The 24,369-nt window shown below is 40.3% G+C and overlaps 1 protein-coding gene across 7 annotated transcripts in view; it reads right to left on the reverse strand.

Moving 5' to 3' along the window:
* CHL1 (cell adhesion molecule L1 like) overlaps window positions 1-24,369 on the reverse strand; it is a 141,269-nt gene that overhangs the window by 30,481 nt on the left and 86,419 nt on the right. For 6 of the 7 annotated variants that reach the window (XM_061455710.1, XM_061455713.1, XM_061455712.1 and 3 more), the window contains exons 5-13: window positions 17,616-17,738; window positions 16,338-16,508; window positions 14,510-14,557; window positions 12,494-12,614; window positions 9,332-9,516; window positions 3,047-3,178; window positions 2,293-2,430; window positions 1,510-1,621; window positions 647-813 (exon numbers count right to left, since the gene is read on the reverse strand). In XM_061455710.1, the coding sequence (XP_061311694.1) occupies window positions 647-813; window positions 1,510-1,621; window positions 2,293-2,430; window positions 3,047-3,178; window positions 9,332-9,516; window positions 12,494-12,614; window positions 14,510-14,557; window positions 16,338-16,508; window positions 17,616-17,738 (1,197 nt within the window). The remainder of the gene's footprint in view (window positions 1-646; window positions 814-1,509; window positions 1,622-2,292; window positions 2,431-3,046; window positions 3,179-9,331; window positions 9,517-12,493; window positions 12,615-14,509; window positions 14,558-16,337; window positions 16,509-17,615; window positions 17,739-24,369) is intronic. The other variant, XM_061455711.1, reaches the window with a different exon arrangement.

Here is a 24,369-nt window from a genome sequence, read left to right on the forward strand (position 1 = left end):
CCTATTTACAAATATTTGCCAAGTTAATAATCAGGCAAAAGCCCAACACAGAGCCCTTAAGCCAGCAGCATCCCCTAACTCATCCTGCTGCAATGTGCTTGGTATTTGTTGTAGAGGTTAATTCAGTTTGGGATGTACCTTCTGATCAACAGATGGGATGTAACTTTAGGAAGAAAGAAGCCCACATCTGTGAGACCCTGTCTGGCTCAGCAAGGACCCCATCAAGCCCACGAGCACAGGGAGGCTTCTAGGTTCTCCAGGGTCAGCCAAGAACCTACTCCAAGTGTAACAGGGCTGATAGCAAGAGGGAAGGAAAATCCTTTCATGGAAATAAAGTTAATGGATCTGGAAAGTAAACTAAAAGTTTTTGGTGGCTTATGTAGTTTTTGCAAATGTTCAGGAGAAAGTAAACATCCTGTATGAGCATGGAGAAATCACACACAATGAAAAATGGAGACAGTACTGACTGTTACATATATATGAGATCTGTGGCAATTTCAGGTCTTAGTATGCAGAGAATTTATAGCCTCACAGAATGAATCTGTATCTTGGTGTGAATGTTTACTGATTACTTATTTACTGGAATCTTTTAAATAATGAAACTTGGCAGATGTGAAAGGTCTTTCTATTGATAAGGGGACACTACCTCTTATATCCAGATTGGCAGTGATTGCTCTTTTTCCAACAGAGTTTGCAGCCCAGCAAGCATACGATCCTGAGTCTTCTTTCTTTGTTTCTTTGATCTCTAGTGTGCCATTCTTATTTAACTCATAGCGTAATGTTGAAAGTGGCTCTATGCTGTCATCCTTAGTCCTAAAGGTGATAACAACAGTTATGGTTTATTTCTAAGGCTGCAGAAACTGTTATTTCATGGTTAGCAGATATTGCGGGGGGGGGGGGGGGGGGGGGGGGGGGGCAGGGTCTGGGAGCTGGTCTCAGCTCTGCCACTGAGGAATCAATTCAAGATTAGCAGGTCCCTTTACCTACATGCAGCAAATCATAAAGGGGCATAAGTTCCTGCAAGCCAAAAATGCCCTGACAGCCTCTAGCTAAGTCTTTAAACTAGTCTAGCTGAGTTCTTAATCTATAGCTGTCATCTGCAACTTTATTGCACCTGTCAAGGGTTATGACAATCCTGTGATTTCCAACTGTGTGGAACCATTTCCAGGTAAATATGCTTTGTAAGCCATTGCGTTTCCACCTCAGTAATGTGTCCAAACTTAGAAAGTAGCCAATATCAAACTAAGACCAATGAAGCTGTAGCAGGATTTGGCTATATACAGCATGGCTTGGTTTAATGAATATCACAGCACTTGTCTCACACAGGTATTGACTTTAATTAACATATAATAAGGTAAGTATTCTTAACACAGAATACTTACATATAGTTTTGTTATGAAGTTTTAATTTTAACTCCATAGAAATAGTGACTAGCTTTTGTGTGTGTGTGTGTTTAAGTAGGATATATGAACTTGTTTCACATTAAAACATCAGTTCTCAGTGACTTACCATCTAATACCTGCTGCAGGCGAGGCAAAAATTTCACAGTGCAGGAAAGCACTGTAACCCACGACTGCAGCATAGTTTTCACCATCTGATGTCAGTATTAAGGGAGCAATATCTGCAGAAGAGAATGCAAAATGAGCAGCACTTCATTTCAGAACTGGCACTATAAATACCGTCCCTGCATCATCTCCTTTTCCAGCAAAGGTCAAAGACTTAGCCACTTAATGGGCATTTCACCGCCTTTTGGAACCAGTTGCACAGAGCAATTGAGCTCTTATAAGCTCCACTGATAAAGACAGCAGTGGTTGACTGCTGGACATGTCAGAACATGAAGCATCAACATGATCCAGGAGAGAAAACAGACCTGGTTCTGCTTCCTCTAGAGACTTCCTTTATTAAATAAATGCCCATCATTCTCTTTCTTCACAGCTGAGCATTGCAGCTGAAATTCAAGATTAACAATACACTTAACAATACACTTCAAAACCAGAGTTGTGGTCACAATTCACCCCCCAGTGGTTTCAGTATATTTGAATTCAAAAGGTTTTGAATCCAATCACAACCATATTTAAAAAAAAAAAAGTATATATCAAAGCTCATAAGCAGTTATATCAAGCATATAGCATTGTCCACGATAAGGCTTGTTGCATTAGTTTGGACAACATGGCGGCAATGCAAAGGAGCAATGGTTACAAACCCCAAGCTGTTCTGAAGATTCAGTCAGCAGAATGGGACACTTCAGTTAGATCTTTTCTCATGCACATGAAAGGCTGGGAGGGTACTCACTGAGGACATTCACATTGGCGCTGGCAAGTATGGTGCCATGCTTGTTGCTGGCCTCACATTGGTACACAGCACTGTCCTGAAGCTGAAGGTTGGTAAGGCTGATCTCTCTGGCAGAGATTCTCCCTCTGAATGTCCTACCTGGAAAGACCCAGACTGTGTCAGGAGCTGGAGAAAACATCGTGGCTGTGGAGTTCACTGTATCTCCTCATTACTTGAAGGTCAAAGGCAAGGCACATCTTCAGAAGCAAACCTGAACCTTGCTCAACAGCCAAAGGGCAAGTTGCAGAGCACTACCTTTGCCAGCAGCCGCATGGCCTAAAGGAAGTGCTCTAGCACACCAATTTTCGGTAATATCCCCACACAGACTTTTTAAAAAGTAGCAATAATACAGCTATATCAGGGAGCAAGCCCATGCTCTGCTCCATGAAGTCACTCGTGCTTATTCAAAAGCACAAACAAAGATCAGGAGCCCTCAGTGAACACGAGCTATCTGTGGTCCCCAAAAGATGAGAGCGTTACAGGGTGAAGCAGTAATTTATAGGTACCACTCCACACCCTTCAGCTCTCATCCTTACTCTCTTCAAGATCATATTTAAATATCAGCTTTATTAAGTAAGTGGTAATTCACATCTAAATAGATGCCAAACTAGACATCATTTAGTGTTAGCATTTGGGTGTTCCCTCTAACTGGGTACAACCCAAGCACATCCCACCCAGCCACCACCTAAAGAAAAACATTGGACCTTGCACTTACCATCAATGGGCATCCCGTTAAGTTTCCACTGAATGGTTGGCTCTGGGTTACCAATAGCTTCACACAGCAGCACAAGATTTCTTCCCACGCTGTAAACACCACCTTCGGGTTTCTTTATCCACTGAGGAGGCTCTGTAAAGAGGGGACATAGCCGGTCTCAGGTGCCACAGAAATGTCTAACCCTGCTATTCCCTTGGTCCTCCAGGAGATGGCAAACGCTGCCAACAGTTCCCAGCCAGCTTCTAGCAGCCTACCGTGCTGCTGCATAGTATTTTTTGCAAACTGATGTTACAAAAGGTAAAATTATCATCAGCATGCATCAGTTTCTGTCCTTTGTGAAATGTGAGTGTCAGGGAGAGAGTATTGGAAATGGGCAGTGTTTATCCAGGTGGAAAACATATGCAAATGGAGGTGAGATGCTGGGGAAGGAGGTAAATGTGAATGGGTCGGTGTTTTCACAAGGACCCTCAGTCGCGAGATTGTGGTCTGTGAAATGAGGTGAGACTATTTCAGCAGCTCGAACAAGATGCAAATATCTATCCAGCTCAGCTCAAAACCATCTCACTAGCTACTAACAAGGGCCCAGGATCAGATAGACTACAGCAATACCACAGAGCTCCACAAAGGACGTAGCAGCTCTATCTGCTCCTCTAGATGTGCTGAGGAAATGCACTGTGATTTTTGATATTCTGTTTTTCCATGGGGTTTTCAGATGAGAGGCTGACCCTTAACCTATTTAGGAATGATGGAACATTTTCTCACCACTGAGGAGGGAGGAGAGAACCAGCATCCTGAGCAGCAGCCCAAAAAGTTTGCCCACAGGGTGGTGGTAGAGGAGCAGCAGCGTGCTGCTGCATTCCCTGCGCTTTCCTCTTTCCCAGCACTGCCAGCTCTGGGGAAACCTCCTCTCTAGAGTGGCCCCAGAGCAGCAGGTACCCAAATCTCGTTGGAAAAAAAACAACCATAAGGGAGGGAAAGGAACTGAGGGTAGAAAAAAACTCCAACCAACAACAAAACCAAAACCAAAACATTAATTTGTTCTTTACAGACTGAATGCAGGTCCCTGAGCCTTCCTACACTTCATTGGGCAGCCTCAATTCAAAACACAGCCTTAAATTCATCATTATCTCTCCCTGAGAAGCAACAAACTTCCAAATTTTAATTCCAGACCTGATATTACCTCTTCTGTACGTGCTGGGCAGATCCCTGAGCCTCTTTCCCCATTTGAAAAAGATGAGCTCATGTATGGGAAACATGAGGATTCATTAGTTAATGCTCATAAAACGCTTTGAAGATTAACAGAGATGTTGCCTGGTAATACATCTCCAGATGTTATCAACGTGATATGATAAAACAAATCAACGTTGTTCGCCCTAACAGGAAAGAATTTCCTCATTATATCCAATCTAAACTTCCCCTGTTTAAGTTTGAACCCGTTACCCCTTGTCCTATCACTACAGTCCCTAATGAAGAGTCCCTCCCCAGCATCCCTATAGGCCCCCTCCAGGCTGAACAGCCCCAACTTCCTCAGCCTGTCTTCATACAGGAGGTGCTCCAGTCCCCTGATCATCCTTGTAGCCCTCCTCTGGACTTGTTCCAACAGTTCCACATCCTTTTTATGTTGAGGACACCAGAACTGCACACAATACTCCAGGTGAGGTCTCAAGAGAGCAGAGTAGAGGGGCAGGATCACCTCCTTCGACCTGCTGGTCACGCTCCTTTTGATGCAGCCCAGGATACGGTTGGCTTTCTGGGCTGCAAGAGCACACTGCCAGCTCATGTTCATTTTCTCATCAACCGACACCAAGCATGAAACATTATGGTTTTGCATACCTTTTTCTTTCTCGCTCTCTCTCATATACATTATGCTTTCATTAGGAAAAGACAGGTCAAAGGCATGGTGGTGAGAAGGTTTGTAACAGTCCTGATTACTTTGCTTTGTTTTTCCTTTCCTTTGCTACAAACACAGCACTTGAGACAGGATATTTCCTTGTTTTGGAAGAGGTGAGACACCAAGCACAGCCTGAATACAAAACACTTGCTAAATCCCTTGTTATTTTCACCTGCATACACTCTGGAAGTGAGCTGCAGATATATTACGTCACAGCTTTCCCTTCTCAGCATGGAAATTGCTGTGGTTTTCCCAGGAAAGTGATGTAGATGCAAAGCCATAGGCAATGAGATTTTGCCAAGTATGAAACATAATTTCACAGAAAGGCTGAAGAACCTGTTTTCTGTGTGGCAGATATGCTATACTACTTATAAGTATATAAAATATAAGAATAATAAAATAGACATGTATTTCCTAATACATGTCTACAAAAAAAAAAAAAAAAAATCCCAGTGGTTGGATAATTGATGAATTAATCTGTCTAAGCAATATGGTATAGCAAATATTTCACTGCATAGTATATTCTTCTTGGTGAGAATTATGAATGTGGGGGGTTTGATTAAGACATTTATGTCTTTATGGGAATATAATGACAGATCCAAGAGTTGAAGGGATCTAAAATGGGCATCTAGTCCATCCTTCTGCAACAGAGCAGGACCATCTACACCTAAAACACACCCAAAGGGTCCAAACCTTCACCACAGCCTCCCCCATGGTGTCTATGGCAGCACTATGCTTTTCCCCACAACTAGAACAAATTTTTAATGTCTAACCAATTTTTGCTTAGCTGCAATTGAAGTCTCCTGTATCTTATATTATCCCTGGGAGCTTTGTAAAGACACTTCAGTTCATCTGCAGGCTGTTATGCATTCCCCAGATCCATTCTTTCCTAAATTAAATATATCTAATTTTTTTTTCTCAAATGGCACATTTCTGAGCTCTGACTCTCATTGATGCTTTCTCGTGACTTGTCTGAGTTAACCCCATCTTTGATGAAGTCCACGATGTACAGCTGTTTATGGTACATGAGGCCTTATCAGTACTCAGTAGTCTTACAACAACATTTTTCTTTATACTTTCCAGGATGATTTTTGGTTTTTCTGCAAGACTTATATTTCTAAGTGATGTTCAGCTTGTGATCCAGTATATCTTCCAGACCAGTCTAACCAGACACTTTCCATCCTGTGCTTATGAAGCCAACTAGTGGTACCTGATGAGAAAGGCTTTGCACTTGTGCTTACTGAAGCCCATCCTTTTTATTCCGGATCATTTTCCTAATTTGTCAAGATAATTTCTAATTCTCTGACATCTTCCCAAAGGCTGGCAACCCACCCCACTTCAGAGGCATCATTGCTAGCTTCAGCTGCGGTTACCATCTTGGGGTCTGCATCCCTATTGAACAGTTTTCCACTGAAATACAGAACTACAATTTGAGCTACCACCAGCCATGGTTCTGCCTCATGTTAGTTTTATCTATTTTATTTTTCTCTAGCTGAGTAATGAAAGTATTATGAGGCATAACTTCAAAGGTCCTTAGCTATATATCATCACTTTAATTAATCATTATATTGTAATAATTATTTCTATTAAACAGAGTCTAGGAGCCTCAATCAAGATCAAGCTACCATTAGATCAGATGCTGTGATTGTGACAAGATCTTGAGGCTATATGTACATTTTGTATTGGACTTGGAGGATTATATGCAATAACCAAATAAATAAACGTTTAAAGTCAAGACTTGTGGACTTGCTCTGCTTTTTATTTATTAATTTATTTATTTTCTTAGTAGTTCTCTCTCATTCTAATAACAATGGGGATTTTGTGCCTGCTCCAATGTTCCAGGCTACATCTTTCCTTGCAAAGAGAGATTAAAATGTTCAAACAGCCAAGCAATTTCCTAGCTGAATACTTTCATATGCTTGGTAATAATTGCCTGAATCTTTGCCCTCAGACTCCTGTAGGATTAGTAAGTGCAAAATGCAAATATCATTAAGACTGTTATTTAGAAGGCTGGGGTATCAGTCTGAGATTCTCAAATACCAGAAAGAAAAACAGAAAATGTGACACAGTGCAGAAATGAAATCAGAATCCTGATTTGCACACCAGCACTCAATTGGGAATGGTTGGCAGTTATTAACTGAGATGTTTTTTCTTCCCTGTTTAATTTTCTCCTCCCTGCATGCATCCTTTGAGAAGAGGCTGTCAGGTGCGAGGAAGCCCTATGTCAGCATAACCTCCCTGAAGCTACTGAAATTAATGCTCGCTTCCTCCAACTCAAGATCTGCCCTTGAGTGCGCACACAGGAGCTGCTGCAAGAATGATGAACGTTTCCATCTCTGATTAATGATAGCGACATTTTCTGGTTAGAAATTCTAGAAAGAGACTGCTTGGGCTCAATTTTACCTTGGTAGCCTGCATGTGAGGTGACTCTGAATAGAAGGAATTCCTGCTACTGACAGTAGGCATCATTATTTATACACATGGAAAATGAATTTAATAGCAAGAGCATTTTTTTAGGCTATACTGGCATTATCTTCCTTTTTTTTTTTTTTAAGTACTTGTTTGTTGATGAGCAAGAACAATTTGCCAGGAAGTTTTTCTCCCTCTAGAGACTGGGGGAAGAAGGGAGTCAATATCCTCAACTGCTTAATTAATGTTATTTCTCTGGTATTTTAGGTTTTGCAGCTCCTGCAATTTCTTTGAAGAATTCAATTTTTACAGCCGAGAAAATGATAGCCAGATTGTTAAAATATTCAGCTACAGCGGAGATGCTCCAAACCATCTGGAATGATTTTTAGGAGTCAGCACTTCCCCTCCGTTATAGCTGAAAACTTGCCATGCCCTGGTATCCCCCTCTGCCAAACTTCCAGGAAGGGAAAGAAGACTTTAAGACACAAGGTTGTGGCAAGTGAATGGGGATGATTCATTACATACTGGGAGAAAAGGCTTTTCCTGAGCTGAGGAGTAAATACAGAGCAGGTATTTGGAAGTCCCTTTCCTCCTGTCAAGACTCCTTGTGCCCATGGAGTGAGAAGCAGTACAGATTAAAATGAAGCAGTTGGCAGACTCTGGCAGTTTAATACTGCCTGTGATTCTGGTTTTTTTTTCACTCTGCAGAGCAGAGTCTGGAGCATTTTTCATTGGTAAAGAGAAAATGTTTTCAGCAGTGCTTCAGGATTCTCATTTTGCAGCTATTTATGGGCAACATTGCTGAAAGAGTTGCAGTGGGAATGATGCTTCCACAAGCCTAGCTTGTCTCTGATAAGTCTCACTGGAGCTCTGCTTTGCTCCTGGAAAAGAGCATCTGCACCCACCTGGTGTGAAGGGCTCGCACCTTCAGGGTTTGGGGAGTAGGAAAAGGAAGACAAGAGAACGAAGGCAGAGCAGGCACCGCACGCCTCTGTCTGCACTCTGCAAGATGCCCTTTATGAAGGTATCTGGGTTGGCTTAATCTGCCTTCTAGCAGTAACATAAATAAATAACAACCAAATGGATGCACAACCATACCAGGTTCTCTGTTTTGCTAGTCCAGCACACGCACAGCCCACTCAGCCACCAGACGTGTGTGCATCCTCACACACAAGGATGCACCACCCTACACACATGTATGATACACACAAGTGTAAACATAAGATTGTTTATGAATGCTGTTAATATAGCGTTGGTCGTCCTACCAAGCATGCAGGCTAGTGTGAGGTGAGAATGGAACGGGCCTTGGATACTCGGTGGGGTGACAAAAGGAACATATTTATTTTTTTTAAAAAACAACTTCTTTAAAATTACTAGAAAGTAATTTTTTTTTTTTTAGCTTTGTTTCACAAGTTTTCATGATATTTCTCAGGAGCTACAGAAACTACTCTTAGGTCAGGTTGTCCCTATACAAAATTAGGGGTCAAAATAGGAGAGAGGTGGCACCATGTTTGCTCACTGCATTTTTGCAATCCTCTCTATGCGTTCACTTTTGGTGGGAAACAAAGAAAGGAAACTGAGCTAAATGTACCTCTGTTCTGGCCCAAATAGCTATTTATACATTCTTGAAGATCAAGATCTTTTTATCTGACATTCAGATTAATGCAAGATGTTTTATCAATATCTCTGCTTTTCTAACATCTTTAGAGTATTGGACGTGCTCATATATTTGTACTCCTGTCCACCACTTTGTAGAGCCCCCATGGTTCAAAAAATAAATGCATTATTTCCTTTCACTTTTTTTAAAGGTGCTACTTTCTGCAAGCTTCTGAAAACCATAAGCTGGGTCCTTGGCTAATATAAATAGATAAGTGTAGGTTGAATTTATGCATGATACCGAGTGATATTAGGAAAGGCTCTTATTCATTTCCCTTTGACTACCTCTTTGTTCAAAATCAATTAGCTTAGTAAAGTGTACTCAGCACCTTCCACATGAACGTGGAACTCATGCTTTGCTCTCCCCATGGGGTTGCTTGCTGTGCACTGGTATGTTCCTTCATCAGCTGTAGTCACTTGCTCTATCTTCAGTATCTTCCCAAAATTCTCTGTTTCTGGTTCATCCTTGGGCAAGTTGCCAGTGATCTTGACCCAGCTTAGATGAGGAGTTGGGCTAATAGCAAAGAAATAAAAGAAAAATATATATATTGAGTTGAACAGTAGGCCGCTGCAATGCTTCATATTGGCAAAGCTGCTGGACTTCATGCATATATGGTCTGCAGGGTGAAGTTTTCAGAGATTTTTGAGCCTTTTTAAAACACTGGGGCTATCCTAAGTATTATACTATAGACTACAACTAGTCTATACTGTTTCTTGAGTTGAAGGTCCTCTATAAGTAGGTTCTGCACAGCCAACACCAGGCCATGGTGTGAGGCTGCATTCCTTATATGCATATTGACATGGGCTGCAGGAGAGGGAACGGAGCTCATTTCATCCTGCTCCAGAAGGGCACTTGAGGACAGAGAAAGAGGTAAAGACTTCATTACAGTGACTTCACTCGGTGCCCTGCCTGGTTAGAAAGGTGGCCAACCATCGGAGATGGCTGAAAACTCTTTTTATGTTTTTAGAAAGCAAATGGCAGTGACACAGAAATTTGGGACAGACTGCTGTCTGCACATTCCCAGCTGGACTTCACGACCCCGACACCATACACAACGCACATACACAGTGTCATATCTGCTTACTCTTGTGTCCATCTGTTATTGTGGCAAAATGCCCAGGCACAAGCTACTCAAAGCCCCAGGTACCAAGAAATTATGGGTTTCCACGAGCAGTGAGCACAACTGTGCAAATACCCAATTACTTCCTGCAAGAGTCCTTGCCCTGCTCTTGTACTTGAAGTCAGGCACTGTGTTGCCTTGGTGTTGTAGTGAGGCAATGCCCCCCGACACTATCATTGCTCAGAATATAAGTCTTCAAAAATGACAGATTGGAAATGTACTTAATTCCTTATTTTGCAGTTGGCTGCCCCTGATCTTAGTTACTTGAAATCTGGCTCAGTCTATCCGCTTCCGTGGTTTGTGGACATTTGGTGGGATGGATTGGCAGAGATATAGGCAAAGCTGATCATTTTTCTGCTGAAAATGGAAATTTTAGCAAATAAAAATATCATTTTATTTTGGTCTAAATGCATTTTAAAGGGTTTCAATGAAAAAATGCTCGGTGAACAAAGTAATTTGTCTTCTTTCAAAAGTGAGTACTTTAAAATGCACCTTTTTGATTGAAAAATAATTTATAAAAATATTTCCTGGAAAATTTTGAGTGAAACAAAAACATGTATTTGCTTCCTTTTTTTTTTATTTGTGGTTTTATTTTTATCTTTTTTCCCAAAGAAACAGAAAGCTCTTTCTCTTCTTGTACATGACATTAATTCTCATGAAAAGTCACATTTGCATATTTCAAAGGGGATTTACCTATAAAGGTCTTTGAAAACACTATAAACTTATAGCTGTGGACTTGTGGAGGTTTGTGGGCCTCCAAATTAGCTTGACAGGTAGTGAATTAGACAAGGAAGTGTTGCAATAGGGAACTAGAAATCACTGCAGATACCTGGAGTGAATCCAATAGAGACAAGCAATTCACCTTATCTCAGAAATGGCAACCAACTGCAGAGGCATAATCTTGCCAGCTTGAATGAGCAATACCCTTTCATGCCCACATAGAAAAACAAAATACCCTAAACATGTTTGTTCAGGCAGACAAATACCCTGATTTTGGAATTTTATAGAGAGGATAAAATTTCTAACCACTGTCTGCACTCACAGACCTGCAGCTTCACCATACAGCATGACAAGATGATGATTTAAGCCTCTATTCAACAACAAGCCCTATCACAAACCAGAAGCAACTGTGCTTTCATTGCGGGTTTAGCGGTTGGAGAGATTTTCGCTTTACCTCTTTCTCTGGTGGCAGCTCTTCCGGGGTTGATTATTACATCTACAAGCACACAGTAAAAATTGGAAAGCTGGATTGAGGGCAAAGTGGAGCTTTTGTCTGCCTGAGTTATAGCAGCAAGAGCAAGGGCTCAGAGGGGTGTTCACAGCTTCATTGTGAAGCCTGCACTTAACATCTGTTTAGCCATTCCCTTTCCCTATTTGCCCTTATTTTGTTGTATGTTATTACAATTAGGAGCAAAATTGTCCTGATTTCTATCACATACCATCTACTTTAACCCTTTCCTATATTTTTACACCAAACACTGAGATATTCTGCCATACTTAGTGCAGCCAGATCCACAATTAGAGCTTAATAGTGCCCTAATATAAATACTGATCACAATAATAAGCTTGACATATCCCTGCAGCACAAAGTACAAGAGGCATTCATAGGCATGGGCCCACGCAGAAAACACAGGAGTGGAACTATATTTGGAGGTAGCTTGTTACTGTTAGTTCTAGCAGGATCAAATCAGTATGGCTAACTCCAGTTCACTATATTTTTACATAGCTGTGGACTTTGTTCTTCAACATGCTGCTGTCTGTGAGAACATCATGGAAAGAATATCCTTTTCATGGATATTCTGGATGCTGGTGAACAGCCCACAGAAAGTGTCCATGTTCAGAGCCACTCCTAAGCCAACAACTTCCACTGCAATTGGGGAACTCAAAGAACTCAAGAAGTTTTCTTTTAAAATCCTGAGTCTGACACCTGGAAAAATGGTGAATAATTTTTCAACCAAAACAGAATTGGCAAACCTAGACAAGAAACAGGTTGTGAACCAAAGCACAGAAGCTGAATTCTGATATTTATTTTCTCAACATATCAAATGTTGCACTACTCAAAAAAGTTCAATAATAGTGTTTTTTTTAAAATAAAATACCCCCCCCCCCCCAAAAGATACTACTTACCAGGGTATTATTTTAATTACTTATTTGTAAGCTATGTCACTAAAAAATACACAAATGTTGCATGCTAGCTCTCTGCTCTTTTACAAGGAGGATGCATACTTCAGGAAAACTCTGCATAGAGGCCCAATTTAAAACTGTACAGGCAGGCAGGTATATTCATTTGTAGTTGTATAATTCTTAATATAGCTTTTCCTTTGCTTAATACTGTTTCAAAAGGTTTGTGCAGTATTGCACATTACTCACAGCCCTTCAGCAATACATTCCAGTAGCAGGACACCTCCCTTGATGACAGTGACTGATGAGCTACTGCCAGCAGATTCAGGAGGGATCAGCAGTCTGGGTTTTCTTTCCTTGATAAAATTTGCTAAAAAATGAAATAAAATAAAAGTTAGGTATGAAATCTTGGAGCCTTTGTTTATCCTTCAATATGCCACAAGCGGTACTTCTGTCAAGAGGTTTTGGACATCGATTTGTCAATTTTCTGGCTTTACTTATACGTTTTGAGAATAATCCAAGATTTGCCTGTTTCTCCTGTTAACAGTCAGTAGATAGCTACTATAACAATAACAGGCAGCAGTACTGGTGAAGCCCCTTTTCCTAGAGTTTCATGTCCTGCTTCCCAAGCACTGGCCCTTCCTATCCTACGCCTCAAGCCAGACTTGGTAAACTGGTCTTCTTAATTGCTGATCTTCTAGTGCACACCATCTTTCCTAGCAGCTTTCTTCTGCATTGACTCTATCACATTATTATATAAGATGAAACCCCATCTTTTCTGACTTGAATATCCCATAGAATTGTCCCTCTTGCTATGATTATTAAATTTACAGTAATGGAAATACAATTTGTAAAGAAGACTGTTAGAATAATAAAACAAGATTGACCTGCATTTGATTTCAATGCACCATTTGTTCCAGCCTGCCAAACAATGGTTTCATGATGAAATATGCAGAGAGTTAAATGGCTATCTAGTTATCACTATAATAACAATTAGCACAGTAATGAATAAGTCCCCAAATGGTACTACTTCTTCAAAAAATAGTCAGTTACGGATGGATTGGTAAAAGATCACATGTATCTCTCTGAACCATTTTCTAATGTGGTTTTTTTTTCCTTCCCTTGCTTTGTATCTCTACAAATCTGTGTCACAAGTGCTCCGAGCTGCAGGAAAACACTTTGGTGCCTCTGGATACGCTCACACGTTTTCCATCTGCCCTCCACCTTTCACTGCCAAAGGCAGGCAGTGCCCCTTCCCCACCAGCAACAGAAGTTCAGATATCTCTCCAAGGGAAAAAAAAAAGGATTTTTGAGTATCTGTCACTCTGCACCAGCCCTGCTTGTTCTGCTCACAAGGCTTAGCCTCCATTGGTCTGTTCTGTGCTTTGTTACCCATCAAGAAACACAGGAGGAGAGCCCCTTTCAAAAACTTCAGTGCTTGTCCAGCAAAATGAGGTCTTTCAGGAGTTTCAAATTGGGAAATTCAAAACACAGAGATGCTCAAAAGCAATGTAACCAAATAAATCAGAGGCCATAGCTACATACAAAAGCCAGAACTAACTCTCATTTTTACCTACCTGAAACAAAATTAGCTCAGTGGAGAACTGCAGGAAGAGCTGATAGCTGCCTGCTGACTTGTCCACATTGCCTGTATGAGCAGGCAGAATACATTCAGGATATTGTTCCACAAAGAGGGGAACACAAAGCAAGGGAAGATGTGACTCCCCAGGCTAAGAAGTGCTGTGGTGAGTACCAGACAGGGCAATGCATGGCCAAGCGAACCACCTCTCACATAACACCAGGTAGAGCTATAGATGGGGACGATTAACACAGAGCACCTAAAGCTCTGTAAATCCACACCTTAAGCTCACCCTGAAGTAATGCAGACCCAGAGTGACCTTTTAGACATGAATTCATGGTTTCAAACTGTGGGTACCCAACACCAGAGTCTTCTTAACTGCTCCTGCTCTGAACTGATAGCACGAGAAACGCAGGATATCAGCCTCCTTACTTACAGCACATTATGAAATGTGAATGTTCTTTTCTCAAGTAAGAAAGGTACCTCTTTGTTAAAAGCTCTTCAGATTTCTGTCACAAAATACAAGATGAGCAAATTGTACTCCATGGACCATTTAAATCCATCCCCATCACAATAAAGAGGCTTTTGTGATTTTCTTTTTCCCTTTTCCTGAACAGCAGCTCACATTTAATCTCAGATGGTAGATTCTCTGTTTAAAGGCTAAATAACAGATGTATTTAACTCACCCTTAGTAACTGCAGCGTTAGGTGAGCCTGAGTCATTAGCATGCTTAACTGAAATAAATAAAAGTGACAACCAAACACAAACATGCATAGTTGATATAGAAATAAAAGAAACAATAAATCAACCAAAACAAAACAATGCCCCCCTATTTCTGCCATAAAAGAAAGAAACAAAGGAAAACATAAAGTAAAGCAACAGATGAACAACAATTTATGAAAATACAAAGAAAATTCTTCAAATATATGTATTATTCTGCAAAATACTTCATGGATGATATAATTATCATTTCATTCTAGCTACCTATTATGATAATAAATAAAAGCACTAATCCCTAAGTAACCACTATTAAGAAATTTTAGATCTTTATATATCTCTTTATTCTTACTGCTCAGCTTTTTTCTATGTATTTTCTTAAATCCAGTCCCTCGCCTGGGATTTGTCACAGAGTGGCGTGGGCAGTCTCAAGCTGAATTTAAAAACCATTTAGGTGTGTGGATGTGTGTGGGACTGGACCCATTAGAAAATCCACAGAGAGCAACATTTCATTCTGATATTTTTGTCACAATTACTACCCCAAGATATAGCTTAAGCAAGTATTAAGAGATACAAAGCCGCATTAATTCTTTATCTTTTTATCCCAACAAGAAAACTCTCAAGATCATATATTAAATATTAGGCTTTCATTCATGAAGAAAAATCTCCTTGGCTTTCTGGGCTGCATAAGCCCAAAAGGTCAGAAGTATTAGTGAAACTGAAGACTGATATTAAGGGCACAGGCAGACTCAGCAAGTAGAAGTGATACCAGAAACTATTACAGCCAGAAGAGATTCGAGCAAAGGAGGATGGACCTCCAGCTGGTATAAGCTGCCTTAGTTCCACCAGCTTCTGTTGGGCTTTGCTGATTTTGCAGCTGGGAGTTTGCCCTAAAAGGCTGCTTTTGTTGTTTTTTTTTTTCCCTTGGATATTTTCATTCTTTTCCTCTGTTTCCAACACTGATGGCTGTACAGCTTATACATTCAGTGGCTTTAAGCAGCTTGAATTAGCAGTTTGATGCCACAGCAGGTGGGTATACACCGAATAAATGCATGCGTATGACAGTGAAACAGAAAACCCCATATGCCCCAGTAAGACTCAGGGGCACCACCTGAAACCATCTTTTGTACAAGACCCTTGGAGACTGCAGGAATAAAAAGATGCTAAGATAAATAAACAAATACAATTAGAATCATAGAATAGTTATGGTTGGAAAGGACCTTAAGATCATCTAGTTCCAACCCCCTTGCCATGGGCAGGGACACCTCACACTAAGCCATGTCACTCAGATACAATTCAAATACAAATACAATTCAGTGTTCCCTACACTACATTTCATTAAGGAAATGGAAAATGCCTTGTGTGTCACTACTGATGCTCAAGGAAGCTTGCAAACACCTGGCAAGCACTGTCCCTCCCAATCACATTATTGCAACCAGACCGACCCAGGCTGACACACAAGGAGGATATGGCCACAGAAAGTCCTCAAGACTCAGTGAAGCCCATCCACTGGTGACTGCAAGAGAAGCAGTTTTCCCTAGTGCATCACCAGCTTTCATTGGAGGGAGAATAGGAATAAAAATGTGGCCCTTTGGGCCCAAACAGCTTGCAAACAGCATTTATTGGTTGAATTTAGCCCTTAGAGTAAGGTTTATAACGCAAGAATAAGCACAGTAACACATGCATTTTCTTCAGGGAATCGCATCATAGACACAGGGCACACATCTGCATTTGCTGATGCCTGGGGAGTTAGAAAAAAACAACAGAAAAGAAGAAACTACTCATCCACAGACTTACAACGGGAAACCTTCAGCGTCATTGGCATTTTCTGTACAATCGTCCTCAGTCTTGGAAATGCTGCAAAGCAACAATAATCACTCCGACTGTCATTTTCTTCCACATTTGCAAAGTAGAGATCTCCCTTAAGGCTCATGGAGACCCTTTCATCTTGTGGAATGTGCTGCAAATCTAGCAAGAAAAAATAATTGTGATATGGTAATGGTGCTGCTATGTTTCACCAATATGACTACTAATGCTCCCGTCTTATGCTTGCTTCCACGTACAGAATGTAACTGATGCAAAAGAGGCAGAAGACCCAGCATAACAAACAGGTTATTTACCAAGATTCAGCATACAACTGATAATAGACTACAAATATTTTATATAAAATATGTATTTTATATAATATATGAAAAAAAATTTATAATGAAATTTGGTGATTGAAAAATACTCAGTACAAAATTCCTGCTTAGGTGAAGGGAAATATCCTGTACCTTTCCCCAATATAAATGCCTATAATAATTATATGGACACCACCATTTACAGATGTCCCCCATGGTCAGTCTCCCAAACACTTTGCCCTTCTGTAACTACAGATTACAGCAGGGAAGTAAGTGTTAGTGTGAGCTAAGGTTGTTGCATTGTCTCATTGTCGGTCCAGCCAAATACAGGTCTGTGCTAAATATGCATGTCAGGAGTAGAGAGGCTGCCTTATAAGATCAGAGGTTTAATCTGGCACCCTGTCTCTGCAAATACTTGGTCAGCATCAGAAACAAATTCTTCATGTCACGGTGGCAATCCGAGTTACTTTGCTTCCCAAGAGCCAGAATTTGCCACAGAACACAAATGCCGAAAAATAATGGGATAGAAACCCACAAGGAACTAATTATACATACCTGGGAGTTGTTTTTTTTTTCTTAGAATCATAAATCAAGCATTAGTTTATGAAAAGAATAAAATAGTAACGATAGAAATAATAAATTGACACATTTTATAATCTCTACTGTAAATTCAGCAGTCCTCATTACTGGTAAACTCATTTATCGATGTGTAAGATTTCTGATGCCTCATATTTAATAATATGTTGTGTCAATGTACCCTACAATTTAGCTTCGTGTTATGTAAAAACATATCCCCATTCTCCATTTTTCAATTTTGTTTTTCAGTATCCAGATCTTTTCCCTAAGCACTTGCACAATTACCATTCCCATAAATTATGAATCTGTAATGAAACTGCTCTGGAAGACAAATGTTTTAAACCTCCTCATATGAATCATGTTAAAATTGTTTACTTACCAATATTCATCCAATAGATATGCAAAGGTGGGATGCCTTTTGGGGGGTTACAGTGCAAAATCACAGAATCACCATGCTCCACATCAAGAGGTTCAATTTTTTCTTTTGGGAATTTTGGTACACCTGCACAGAAACAAAGTTCCTCTTTATTGTTACCTTTTGAAATTTTGCCCTTTGCTTCCCCCTTAATATAGTTCTTAATAATATATTTACCTTAGCATCACCCTTTGTCTTTAGTTACTACTATTGTTTACAAGGTGATACAGAGTAACAATGCATTTACTAAAAGTAAGAAATATCTGCTGCATCTCCATTCAGAAAGTGCAGAGATTGCAGTGTTGAAAGCCAGGCAACTGAACTGTGAGGCTGTTAACACTTGTCTATGATCCCCATGGGTTTTGCTTAAGCTTTATTTTAATTAATTTACTTTCAAATGCTTTCTATAGCTCCTTTTTGTGCACTGTCTGGAAGGGACAACTAAAAGCAAACAGAATTGCAGCCTGAGGTTAAAACTGGCATAGAGAACTATGCACTGATAGGTCCTGGGCTGCTCCCAGGGGATCAGAAATCAGTCTGAGAGTGCTGTATGCTCTGGGGAGTCTTGGTTAAAAAGTGGTTCCAAAGAAACAACCACAAGTCAATGCAGATGAGGACAGACATTAGGCAGCTATTCAGCCTTGTGCCTGGAGTGGTCCCAGTTATCCACCTCTAGTATCAGATGAAGCAGAAGACTGGTCTAAAGACTGTATGGCCTCATCCTCTCAGGTGTAAAACCTGTGCTGTGCAGAGGCAGACTTTCTCAGCAAGCTTGTCCTTTGGGATGCGGAGACAGGCTTTGCATGAAAGAGCACACAGGGTGCACAAGGGCTCCGCTATTTGGGCTCAACTATATGTCGAGTAATCATTCAAGGAATTGTTCAAACACCCAGAACATCAGCACTGATGCCAGCAGGCTGTCCAAAGCCTGAACCATGCTTGGCAAACCAGGGCAACCTGGCCACTCTTGCCAGCCCAAAATGCGACCGGAGCGCATCAAAGAAGAGGGGAAACAGAGCTGAGCTGGAGCCCACACCAAGCCAAGGACTGGTAAGCTGCAGCTCAGAGATTATTGCAACAAAATCAGTTTGTGAAAAGTAACCACTCCTTAAACAAATTCAGCTAAGACAGTTTCAGGGCAGACATCTTCTGCTTTCATTTTAGGCAAGTTGAAACCAGCAAAAGTTTCAGTTCAGGCAACCCCATTAAACAGCAAAATTAACAGCGATTAAACAGCAAAGGAATGAAAGCATCCCAGCTGTGAGGAGTCAATCTGGCACAGAAAATATTGCCATCCTGGTGTTCAAGTCATGACAGGGAACTCTGATAGCGAATAAACAATTTGAAACATCAGTGGTCCAGCAGCTCTGCAGGATATCTGCAGTGTCACATTGCAGGAGTCACACTGAAGGAGGAAGGTGAGAAATGCAGGGCCAGGACTCTCTCTGAGGAGACTATACATTGTAGGATTAGTAAACATAAAAGAAGCAGTCACTCTAATACTGACTGCCTGAATGCACATTGTGCATAGATTTTATCTCAAGGAGGATTATTAATGTGTTATGAATTCTTAGGAGAGGCAAAATGAAGCTAATGAGCATTACTCACTCCGTAGGTGAAGTTTCAGATAACAAAGAGATTGTATGTTCAAATCCCAAATGTCCTCCACCTCGAAAAGTACTCAAACCACGGGTGCTCAGGCCTTCTGGGTTATTCCATGCTGTTTTGCTTCATTTAGTTCATTGTGAAAAACATTGAAAAACTTTGATTTTTCCTCTCAATGCATAACTTTGACTGGTTTGAACCCTTTAAGTTTTGCAAGAGAGGAAAACTCAACTTTCATGATAAGTTGCTGGGACAGACCTTCTGCAAAGCATGTTTTCATCCTGGGGTGCAACAGTGTCAAAGACTAAGAAAATAACTGCTTCTGAGTTCGTCATGAGGAGATTTATTAAAATGAAGAAGCTACTCTCACATAGACTTTGGCTCTTGCACATTAGTCTTCAGCGTGTATATGTATTTTTTTTCAGTGTTCCTCTGTTTTAATTAGTGGACATTCCAGAATCAATCAGTACTGATTTGTAGCTGATTGCAGAAACTATCACATCTGAAATAAGCTCGAAAGTATCATACAAGATTAATTGTGTCATGAAAGTGTTTAATACTGTATGGAGTTATCAATGCAGCACATGGACACTGTAACATTTACAGCTAATTGATCTCTTTGAAGCGATACCATTAAAACTGTCATGTCAATCTTTTATGCAATTCCCCACACACAGATACAATGAGAAGGGACAGAGAATCTAGGATAGCTCCAAGTGTTACCTCTCAAATATCCATAACACAGGGGAGAGCAACACTATTTAATGACTCTGAGAAAGGCTTGCTGAAGTGCCAGCAGGACACTTGTCTCACGACACAAGCAATCAAGTGACATGTATGAAACAGCCTTAGGGAAGATAAGAAACTGCACACTTGGCTTCTGTTATGGAAACATCTTCTAAAGGCCCACCGTGACATATAAAGCTCTCAAAACAGTCTTGGGAAAGGCTTTGATGCCCAAGTGTCATTTCTTGACAAGGCTGTACAGCGCTCAAAAAACACAATTACAGTGTTTTGAAAGTGTGTAAACCATGGAAATGGAAGATTATCAGTGTCCAGAGCCATTTGTGCAAGGAACCAGGCTCTGTTTAATCCCTGGGGTGACTCAAAGTTTAATGACTGAACTGTACTTGAGATTAGGCTGAAATACCACTGGCAAATTAGGTTGGCTAAGAGAAATATCAGAAAGGAGGCTGGGTCACTCTCTCCTACTTCTGATCTGTTTGGAATATGCAGTATCTCAACAAAAAGCAAACAGGAGGGAGACCAATACAATGTAAAAATCTAAATTGAAATTAGCAGTATGAATTCAGAGATGTGGCAACCACAGTTGCAGTACTCCAGTCCCCAGCAGGACGGCTTCAGGTTTACTCAGGTACCTATTAGCACACTTTTGTTCTACGGCTTAGCTTTTGTCTTGCTGCTGACTACAATGACTTCACACAACTTATAACAGTCTTGATTATGGCAAAAATAGAGCTCATTCAATCTGGTATTTTATGTGTTTCTGTGCGAAATGTTAAGAAACTGAACTGAAGGAAAAGGGTTTCTCCATGTAACTGCAGAAGTTCTTGAGGCCCCGATGTCTGTTTTCTACCAGTACCTAATGTAAAATGGGAATTAAGCCATTGTGGCAAATCAGCAATTAGCAAATTAGCTAACGTATACTGGGTCTTTTTTTTATACCCTTGTCTGGGGGGGCTGCTGGAGAAGTGTCCTGAGCTAGATGGAGGTTTAGCTTCTCCCATCATGGATGTTCTTAAATTATTCCATACAGATAAATACTTAAAGGAGGTAAGAATGAGGGAAAAAGGAAACAGTCAACATATTTCGATATCCTGGAAATTCCCAGCTCCTCAGACACTTTAATTAGTAGCTGACGGTTTGCTGTACAGATCTATATCTTGTCCAGTGAATAGCCCACCGCCTCAAAGAATCTTAAACATGATTTACAGTCACTGATTGCATATGTTTTACTGAATACAACTTCGGCAGCTTCCAGTACTCATCTCAATGTATCAATTGGTATTCTGATGCATGCAGTATAAGCAGTAGTTAAAACTGTAATTTTCATTGCAGCCTTTGAACTGTTTATGAGATATGATCCTGCTTATTTATGGACTTTTTAATTGCTGCATTAAATTGAAAAAGTTAGGAAAATCTGGCTGTCAGGAAGACCAAATGGCCATCAGTCCATTTGCTCTCAAAGAAGCTTTTGTGATAGCCTTTTTTCTGTGTAAATCTCTAGCACTCTTTTCAAAGTTATAGTCACTGGCAAAAATCAGAGTGATAGCAATGATTTAGATGGCCAAAAAGTTGTCAAAAGCATACGACACTGATTTAGGAGGCAAAAGGTTTCAATTTTATTTCCATCATCTCCATATTCTCAGAGAGTTACTCTCTTTTGTTTTGTTTTCCATATATGCTATACTTGAAAACCTTCACAAAGCTTCCTATTTTAGAATCAGCTCAATATCTTTTAATGATTTCACAATATTCACATCTGTTTTTTTTTGTTGGTTTGTTTTGGTTTTTTTATATTAACACAGGTTTTGCTTTCTCTGGGAATTCTAGAACTAGCAACATTGGCATACTACGGCCTGTCGCTGCACAATTTTATGTTTAGGCTATGTTTCCATTCTCAGATCTTTGGTCTTTTGCAGCAGTAGCTTTAGAAATACTGAGCATAAATCTTGATGAAGTCTACCATGAAAAGTCTTTTACACTGCAGGTAATTAAAGAAGTTTAAACTGTACTTCTCCTTCCTCTGGCATTGAGCCTACTCAGTAATTCAAGCAACAGATTCCCTAAATACAGAAGGAGGGTAGCTGAAGTCTGTTTTCTCACCATTTAAATTCATTTTCATGCTGCATGTATCTTGTAACAATCTGGACTTTTTAAATGATACAGACGTACAGAGATCCTCAGACCCCATTCTTCCCCACGCTCCTTAATGTCAACATATATAGGGGAGGTGTGGTGTTTTCATTATGTAGGTAAGATTTAATGATCATTTCTACTGACATTTCTATTGCTTTCCTGGAATGACTACTGTGAGTAAACAGTCTTTTGTTCTCCTTTCCAGCAGCAACCTTACAGACCCAGTATTCTACTTCTCCAGTGTAAATGTAATTTATGAGAAAAACCTGGCCTAATCTGACTTGCTGTTTTCTTCACTTCATTGGCATAGTGACTTGCCAAGTAGCTTACATTTTACTTGAATACAGCTGGCAAAGCACAGCCACCTTTGCATCATTACCATGAATGCACGTAGTGATCTCACATGTACCAGTCTGTGCTTCAAAACTTGTGGGTGAATAGAGGTAATTTATCTCAAACCCTTCTGTGTCAGTGATTGCCTAATTTACAGTAGATCTATGCATCAGCAGCTCTCTTTCACTTGAGCACAGTTATAGACTATCCAGCACTTTAAAAAATCAAAGGTGTCTTCTATTACCCTGTGAATTCCGATTTAATTTGCAGCATCTACATTGCACCATTAAATGAAAGATTTCATGGCACGAGAGTATGAATAAAAGTAAATGTGTCTTAAAAGCTGTGGAAGTTGGGTAAATGCCTCTAATATTTTATCTGTACCATGTATGTACTTTCTGGATTTAGGACTTTGCATGCACTGGCACTAAAATTCCTCTCTCATTTGATAACAACCATGCTTATACTTTCTCAGTTAATTTGTTACTAACTACCCCCAGTGTATTTAATATCTACTCAAGCTAGTATAGACAATATTTCATCAAAAGCAAAAATTATCTGCTCTGAGTATAGACACAGTAGTCTCAGATACAGACATCAACTTGTTCTTGTTTTCCAATTTTAAGGATCTTTTTCAGTTCAGTAGCAAAGAGGTCCACATCATTCTGCTGCTGGAAGTGACATACCTTCACTGAAACATTACACTGATGTCTTGAACTGCTCTGAATATTAATGAGTCTGAGAACCTTGTTTAAAAGAAGTTTCATTAACTCCATTGCCCTGGTCAGAATACAAAGGGAATAATTCTGTCCTGTCTAAAGCCCTGAGTAAGTGCATCACTCTCCTGTTCCTGCACAAAACTCCAGCTGACATCAGCTGCACTGTCCTACCTTTGCAGCCAACTTCTAGCATTAGTTCAATAAACTTCATCTTACTGTCTTAAAACTTTATGCAATCCCCTACTCCAGAATGCTATTCCCTTAAAGCAACCGCAAGTTGGTAGAGACTATATAGCAAGACATGTAATCTCGTTAATTCCTCACCAAACACCAAGCTATTGCATTAGGGAATACTATGCAATGCAGTGCAATATGAAATAAATTTCCCAGAGAAAAAAAAAAATCCATAAAATCATCTGGAAGGAAAATAAATTATGTCTTTCAAGAGGAGCACTCATAAAGATACATTTACATGGCATCCTTAGCAGGGCCCCTCTCTCAGGAGCTCTCCCAGCCCCTGAGATGTGCCTTATTTTCAAAATGACCACAGTGCCATGACTCTCCCACCCCCAGCTACCCTGCCTACAATGCTTCTTAGGGATATTTTCTATAAAAAATACATGACAAAAATGTTTATGCATGTTTCTCATAGCCCATTTCATCTGCACTGACATGCTAGAAGCATTTTTTGTAGCTAGGTAGACCTTTCCTGTCACTTCAACGGCTGAGAAGGCTGTAGAGACATCCCCTGCCATGTGAACACAGCAATTCCACGTGTACGCAGTGCTTTCAGGTGACTTGGTGACAAAACACTGCAGGAACCTGGAAATGCAGGATCTAATCTGAAAACCCCACTGCACTGCTGATTCTCTTCTTTCTCCATGCCACCCAGCTCCATCATAAAGTCTGATCCACGTTCCACCCTACTCCATTGTGGAGCCAGGGAAGTTTCTTGTCCTTTCTACTTCTATTAGGAAGGTTCTGCTTCAAATTTTCCTCTTTTTATTCATGTATTTCAAACCTGAATGTAAGAGCAATTTTGTGTTTATCTTCCTATTTCATTTCCAGACCTCAAGTGCTTAAACATATTGGTACAAACCTAGTTGCATCAATGTCATCCTTATCAGAACCTTGAGCTGCATATCAGTAAATTTCATGCTACTTCTATAAACCTGGTCGTT

This window comes from Pezoporus flaviventris, unplaced genomic scaffold, assembly GCF_033815535.1.
Source record: "Pezoporus flaviventris isolate CSIRO_AGI_PZ_B2104156 unplaced genomic scaffold, CSIRO_AGI_Pfla_v1 ptg000021l, whole genome shotgun sequence".
Classification (NCBI taxonomy): domain Eukaryota; kingdom Metazoa; phylum Chordata; class Aves; order Psittaciformes; family Psittacidae; genus Pezoporus; species Pezoporus flaviventris.